The sequence below is a fragment of the Pempheris klunzingeri genome, chromosome 7 (genome assembly GCF_042242105.1).
Source record: "Pempheris klunzingeri isolate RE-2024b chromosome 7, fPemKlu1.hap1, whole genome shotgun sequence".
NCBI lineage: Eukaryota > Metazoa > Chordata > Actinopteri > Acropomatiformes > Pempheridae > Pempheris > Pempheris klunzingeri.
In genome coordinates, this window is record NC_092018.1 from 837,087 (window position 1) to 844,586 (window position 7,500).

Consider the following 7,500-nt stretch of genomic DNA (forward strand, 5'->3'; position numbering starts at 1 on the left):
AAGCGTCCTCTGATTGGTCGGTATCAGTCTGTAAAGAAGCGTCCTCTGATTGGTCGGTATCAGTCTATAAAGAAGCGTCCTCTGATTGGTCGGTATCAGTCTATAAAGAAGCGTCCTCTGATTGGTCGGTATCAGTCTATAAAGAAGCGTCCTCTGATTGGTCGGTATCAGTCTGTATAAAGAAGCGTCCTCTGATTGGTCGGTATCAGTCTATAAAGAAGCGTCCTCTGATTGGTCGGTATCAGTCTGTGTAAAGAAGCGTCCTCTGATTGGTCGGTATCAGTCTGTGTAAAGAAGCGTCCTCTGATTGGTCGGTATCAGTCTGTGTAAAGAAGCGTCCTCTGATTGGTCGGTATCAGTCTGTAAAGAAGCGTCCTCTGATTGGTCGGTATCAGTCTGTGTAAAGAAGCGTCCTCTGATTGGTCGGTATCAGTCTGTAAAGAAGCGTCCTCTGATTGGTCGGTATCAGTCTGTATAAAGAAGCGTCCTCTGATTGGTCGGTATCAGTCTGTAAAGAAGCGTCCTCTGATTGGTCGGTATCAGTCTATAAAGAAGCGTCCTCTGATTGGTCGGTATCAGTCTGTAAAGAAGCGTCCTCTGATTGGTCGGTATCAGTCTGTATAAAGAAGCGTCCTCTGATTGGTCGGTATCAGTCTGTATAAAGAAGCGTCCTCTGATTGGTCGGTATCAGTCTGTAAAGAAGCGTCCTCTGATTGGTCGGTATCAGTCTGTAAAGAAGCGTCCTCTGATTGGTCGGTATCAGTCTATAAAGAAGCGTCCTCTGATTGGTCGGTATCAGTCTGTAAAGAAGCGTCCTCTGATTGGTCGGTATCAGTCTGTATAAAGAAGCGTCCTCTGATTGGTCGGTATCAGTCTGTATAAAGAAGCGTCCTCTGATTGGTCGGTATCAGTCTGTATAAAGAAGCGTCCTCTGATTGGTCGGTATCAGTCTGTATAAAGAAGCGTCCTCTGATTGGTCGGTATCAGTCTGTAAAGAAGTGTCCTCTGATTGGTCGGTATCAGTCTGTAAAGAAGCGTCCTCTGATTGGTCGGTATCAGTCTGTATAAAGAAGCGTCCTCTGATTGGTCGGTATCAGTCTGTAAAGAAGCGTCCTCTGATTGGTCGGTATCAGTCTGTATAAAGAAGCGTCCTCTGATTGGTCGGTATCAGTCTGTGTAAAGAAGCGTCCTCTGATTGGTCGGTATCAGTCTGTATAAAGAAGCGTCCTCTGATTGGTCGGTATCAGTCTGTATAAAGAAGCGTCCTCTGATTGGTCGGTATCAGTCTGTATAAAGAAGCGTCCTCTGATTGGTCGGTATCAGTCTGTAAAGAAGCGTCCTCTGATTGGTCGGTATCAGTCTGTATAAAGAAGCGTCCTCTGATTGGTCGGTATCAGTCTATAAAGAAGCGTCCTCTGATTGGTCGGTATCAGTCTATAAAGAAGCGTCCTCTGATTGGTCGGTATCAGTCTGTATAAAGAAGCGTCCTCTGATTGGTCGGTATCAGTCTGTATAAGGAAGCGTCCTCTGATTGGTCGGTATCAGTCTTGTCACTATGGCTACGCCCACTTCTTCTCCACGGTTCACATTCACAGCTGCTGCCTAAAAGCCTTTGATCACAGTGCACAGACTCTTCTCTGAGGGGTTTCTAGGTTTTACTCTACAGCTCTGACTCTCTAACGATGCAGACAAACAGCCAGCAGCTGTCCCTCTGTAATCTCACCATTGTTCCAGCGGTAGTGATTGACGTTATGCAAAACTGGAAAAACAATAGCAAAATGAAGACAGAGAGTTGATGGAAAAGACTGTTGGAGCTGGTCAGATACACACTCTGCTACACACACATGCTGTGCACAGACACACTCAGTCTCACCCTCCATGGCGTATTTCATGTCCTGAGCGAACAGCATCCACATGGTCTCAGCGCTGACTTTACCCACACTGAGCTCCTGAGGAAACCTGAAAGGTGGAAGAAGTCAGAGTTCAGACCAGACAAACAGTGTGTCTGTGTGTTAAAGGAGAACAAGTAGTTTAAGCCCTGGGTCCTCTGTGTCCACATCCTGGTGTGTGAGTGACTGGTAGGTAGTAAAAGTGTTGGAACTGGTCCAGTAGATCACCTCAGCCAGCAGCCACCAAACGGGCTGCAATGGCTGCAACGTGATCCTTTGGGACAACTGCACCTGATCACAGTAGGTCCACTAAAAGAGCTTGTTTGATCCACTGACAGGCTCAGAGTGTTATTCTAAGTGTGTGACAGCATGATGGAAAGGATCCCTACAGAGAGAGACCTGGAAGATCCTTTTGGTTTAACCACAAACAGCACACACACCAGACTACATTCACTAAAACAGGGATTTTAGAGATCAGAACACAGGAGCTGCTGCTCTGCTGCTGCCTCCATCAGTCAGAGTGTTTGTGTTATTGTGTATTGCATAAATATTGTGTTGGAACTGAAATAACCCTTAAAAACACCAAAGTCACTCAATAACACAAACACTCTGACTGATGGAGGCAGCAGCAGAGCAGCAGCTCCTGTGTTCTGATCTCTAAAATCCCTGTTTTAGTGAATGTAGTCTGGTGTGTGTGTGCTGTTTGTGGTTAAACCAAAAGGATCTTCCAAGTCTCTCTCTGTAGGGATCCTTTCCACGATGCTGTCAGATCTACTGGATCTACAGAGAGGACCCCGGGTTAGAAACACCACAGTAAGGTTCCAACAACTTACAGCAACATAATCCAAAATAACATTAAATAACATCTTTGAAAACAGCCTTTTGTAAGTAACAGTGACTGTTCTGAATCTGTCACTAAGAACTAAAGAGGGCTTTAACGTGTGCTGTGGTGAGAGTGAGCACTGACTGGTTAATGATGGGTGTGTACGAGGTCTTGTCCTCTTCTACGATGGAGACGATGAGCGTGATGAGTTTGGGCCAGAAGTCCAGATTCTGGATGCTCGGGCCCTGCTCCTCCTGCTGGATCTCCTCTTTTTTCTCCTCCTCTTCTTCCTCTTCCTCCTCCTCGTCTTCCTCTTCACCATCCTCCTCCTCCTCTCCTTCCGCTTTTTCCCTCTTCTTTTTCTTCTTTTTCTTCTCGGGTTCAGGCTGCGAGAGGGAACAGGACAGAAACATGGATGATCAGCACTGAATCATTTATTCTAATTACTCCTCCAGTGTACTGAGACCACGTTCTGTCAGATAAAGCTAAAAAAAGAGAGTTTTCTTGATTACCATGCAAAGTATTGTTAATTTATACTGAACACACACTGGTGCACTGAGTCTAGACACATTAAGACGTGAATCCTTCTGGGCACGGTTAAAAACATTCAGCGTTCTGGAGACGACTCTTCGGCTGACGGAGGCTCAGTTCATTAGTGCGCCAATTAAAGCGAAGCCAGCGTGTGCGGCATGTCCTCACATTAATGATGGAGCACAAAGTCACACTCAGATCCTGTTTCCCCTGATTTATTCTCTAAAATTGATAAAGGCTTAGTAAAACAGCGCTAACACACAAACACTCTGGTATTTTTAGAGGTTGAAAACACGACGACGTTTGGCGGCTCACCGGCTGCACGGCCGGCTGGAACTGGCGGTTGAAGAGCTCCAGACAGTTGTTGAAGATGTACTCGTAGGTGGAGTTGAGGCACGCCTTGACGCAGTCCCGCACCACACTGGCGGCCCTGGGGGGACTCTGCAGCTCCAAGACCTGCACAACACGGGGGTCAAAGGGGAGGGACGAGTCAGACAGAAGCTGTGCAGAGAGATTCGTGCATTCAGAGGCCACGAAAAACATACAGGCAAATATGATGATTTATAAAGATAGAAGATTAAAAAAGCCAGGTGTGAAACACTCCTGCTGCACGCTTCTGATGTTTTCACCTTCATCCTGAAGAAGGTGATGCTGGTGAGAAGATCCACGGTGGACTTGAGGTCACTGAGGCGAGGCTTGCTGCTGGCTGGGAAGTTGTTCTGTAGAAACACACCAGAATAAAGTTTAGAGAGAGAAACATCTGCAGTGTGAGCGAAAGGGGACAAAGCATTTGTAGAGGACCGAGGTTTTCAGTTGAATAGTTTATGCTCAGTGGGACGACAGCAGCTTCAGGTGTGTGTGTGAGGGAGGGAGGGAGGGAGAGCAGACACTCACTCTGTACATGGAGAGGTCGATACGCAGCGAGTTGTGCAGCTGATCCAGGAGCTTCACGAAGCGATCTCTCTGTAGGGAGGAGAAGAGACAGAGCAGTAGAGCAGAGTGTGCTGCCTGATGTGTCTGAGTGTCTGAACACGTGCTGCCCGGCGCCACGGAGGCGAAGTGATGCAGAGCAAAGGAACCGTTTCATCTGCTGCACAAGAAGAAAATATAAGAGCCGCTCGGGTGCGTTAAAGTGTGGAGCAGCTCGTCTTTGTGCCAGAGACACTGAAACTCTGCAGGACTGGCAGCCATAGGGCAGCCGGGCTGGAAATAAGAGCTGGAAACACATGTTGGGACTCATCATCCTCTTACCAAACTACTTCTGATACTGATAATACCCTATATATAAATATATATATATATATAAATACCCTATAATACCCCTCAGTGTTATTAATACTATTAGTCAGTCACTAAGCAACAACGACTGACGATGGAGAACCTGTGAGCTCAAAACAAGTCGGGCTTTTAAACCACTTTGGTTCAAATTAGATTTTATTTCTTTCATCTTTGGACCTTTTTCCTCGTTCTGCCTTTAGTTTTTAGTTTGTAATGTTGCACTGTGCAGGAATACTTTCACAAATGTTTGTATCTACTGCAATAATTATATTCATGCAAGTGCAGTAAGTATATTCTTCTATTACATTCAAACTCCCCAGGGGGCAATTAACAGGCACACAAGACAAAAAACTACAGCAGCACACGAGACAACAGGCAGTACAGCTGTAGCACAAGAGAACATGAATGAAAGATAAAGGTCATGAATAAAATAAAGGTGAAGTAAGAAAATAAAATAGAAATAAGGCGAACTGAACACGTTAGTGCTAAAATCAGTCAGATTATAGAAGCTGTGCTGTCGGCTGTGATCGACTGTTTTTATCATATTCTCCGTCGGTTTTATAGCTCTGATCAGGAGTCACATCACAGTGCATTAACAATGAAATGTAAACATGGATGATGATAATGCTGATTATCAGAAATGATTAATGATGTGACCAAGTGAGTAAACAGAAGCACTTGACAGCATCTGTTAGAGGAACATAAGTCCAGCACTGCTCACAGTGGAGGAGAAGGGTGATATCTTATTGAGTGGTTTGTTCTTCAGTTTGTAGGATCTAAGAAAGGGACTAAAAAACAGCTTTCATGTTTGTCAGGTTTGACTTTGCATGGGTTGTGTTGTCTTAAAAGAAATGAACTGATGCGTTTAAAGCAGCCTGGAGAGGAACAGAGCCGTCTGAATGAGTCTGTTTGAGTGTTTAAGTTGAAATTAACAACAATACAAAGCAGCATTTTGGGGATTTTTTGGAAAGTAGTGAAATAAGATAAGAGATAAGAAACATTACAGCAGCTGTGGGACCAAAAACGGAGCGTTCAGTACAACACAAACACTAAATAATAAACTAGTGGACAGTGAAAGAAACAGGAGGAGATATAAAAACACAAAATCTGAAATCTGGGTTGAGTGTAGAATCATTTCAGCAGAGCTCCTCTGGCTTTCACTCCTGATTCATTTAAATTTAGTATCCAGGAAACGCTGCAAGTGCCATGATGGACGAGAAGTAAAACACAAAAGACAGATTTGACATCACGCTGAAAACAACTTGATGGTGAGTTTGGTGTTAACGTGTCGGACGACATTGTTGGCGAGTGTAGGGCAGTAACTCCTCCTGATTTGTTTGGCTGCACTGGAAACAGATGCACACAGCTGCTCTCCACGTGTCTGGTGTTATTAAATGCAGTAAAAAGAAGAATCAAACCCGCAGTGTTTACACAGTCACATGCAGGTTGGTTTGCTTAGAGATGTGGAGGCTCATGAACAGGAGGAACCAGGGATCGAACCTCCCTGTGATCAACGGCCAAGCAGCTCTGCAGCCAGGACGGTATCCCCACCGCTTAGCTTCCCATTTCTCCACTGCTTTCCCTCATATGTGTTGGCAACACAAACATGTTTACATGTCATGCCAAGTAAGTAAACAGAAATTCAGAGAGAGCGAGAGAGAGGAAGCTGGCGTAGTGGGAGTCACGGCATGGCTGACAAACTAACGAGATAAAATGAGTTTTGTCTGATGGGGAGAATGAGGGGGAGGAAGAAAGAGAAGCAGAGTTTCCAGCCTCACTGGAAACTGGCAAAAGTCATTAGTTTGCAAAAGGTGCTCTAAAAGCACATTTATGTAACAGACGGCAGCACCAGTGAGTCCCAACATGGTCTGACTGTATAACAGCTGTCGAACGTTAATCTGTCACTTCCCTGGAAAGCAGCCTGTCAGTTACTGTATTGGAAAGGGTTTCCCTTTGTTTTTATCTTTGGATGGAAGTGTGAACAATGTCCAACATTAACTGGCACTAAACACCGATAAAACACTGCCAAATTCTAATCAAGTCCTGAAAGACTCCCTCAGGTCTTGTTTGGTTTGAGTCTATCTGTGCGTCCGCTGGCGGCAGGAAGGATGCGAACAGTCAGTAACTATGGAGGAGACTCACAGAGTGCAGCTCTGAGAGTCATTAGAGTTAAAACACCAAAGAGACAGGCAGGAGAGGAGGAACCCACCAGCTCTGACTTACACATTTAACATGCAGAAGCTCGACTCTTAAAGGGTGAAGGTGGAAACATTCTGTATTTTATTGTCAACAAACACGTTTTAGAGCTTCACTGTGCTGCAGAAGTGTTAAAAACACAGTAATGAGCCACAGTGCTGCGTTCCTTCATCACCATGAACACACACACTGTAGTTCCTGCTGCTTCAGGACATTAGTTTGCTTCTGGGATGCACCTTTCCAACCATCCCTGTGTGCCTCAGATCAGCGAGCTGTTTTTCTCCTCCTTAAAAAACTGCATGGAACCAACTTGGATCATTTTAACGCACAGTAACACGAGCCAAAGGATGCTGTGGTGCTAAAACCCACAGTGAAGCCTGCAGTGACTCAGGAAAGTAAATAAGCTTTAATATTAATGTAGCACTTTTCCAAACAGTAGCTACCAAGTGGCTCCACAGCTCATAATAAAAGTGCATAATAATAATACGAAGCAGCAATTAAAAAAAATCACACTCAACGAAGGAAACCACAACGAGACTCACAGACAAATAAAACCCAGAGGGAACCACCAGCCTGTGTAAAGAAGCGTCCTCTGATTGGTCGGTATCAGTCTATAAAGAAGCGTCCTCTGATTGGTCGGTATCAGTCTGTATAAAGAAGTGTCCTCTGATTGGTCGGTATCAGTCTGTAAAGAAGCGTCCTCTGATTGGTCGGTATCAGTCTATAAAGAAGCGTCCTCTGATTGGTCGGTATCAGTCTGTAAAGAAGCGTCCTCTGATTGGT

General features: G+C 45.0%; 1 protein-coding gene across 1 annotated transcript in view; it reads right to left on the reverse strand.

Moving 5' to 3' along the window:
* LOC139204431 (protein unc-13 homolog B) overlaps nucleotides 1-7,500 on the reverse strand; it is a 53,218-nt gene that overhangs the window by 29,152 nt on the left and 16,566 nt on the right. Inside the window, exons 9-14 of the mRNA XM_070834455.1 lie at nucleotides 4,138-4,206; nucleotides 3,873-3,962; nucleotides 3,559-3,699; nucleotides 2,857-3,098; nucleotides 1,874-1,959; nucleotides 1,724-1,759 (exon numbers count right to left, since the gene is read on the reverse strand). Of these exons, the coding sequence (XP_070690556.1) occupies nucleotides 1,724-1,759; nucleotides 1,874-1,959; nucleotides 2,857-3,098; nucleotides 3,559-3,699; nucleotides 3,873-3,962; nucleotides 4,138-4,206 (664 nt within the window). The remainder of the gene's footprint in view (nucleotides 1-1,723; nucleotides 1,760-1,873; nucleotides 1,960-2,856; nucleotides 3,099-3,558; nucleotides 3,700-3,872; nucleotides 3,963-4,137; nucleotides 4,207-7,500) is intronic.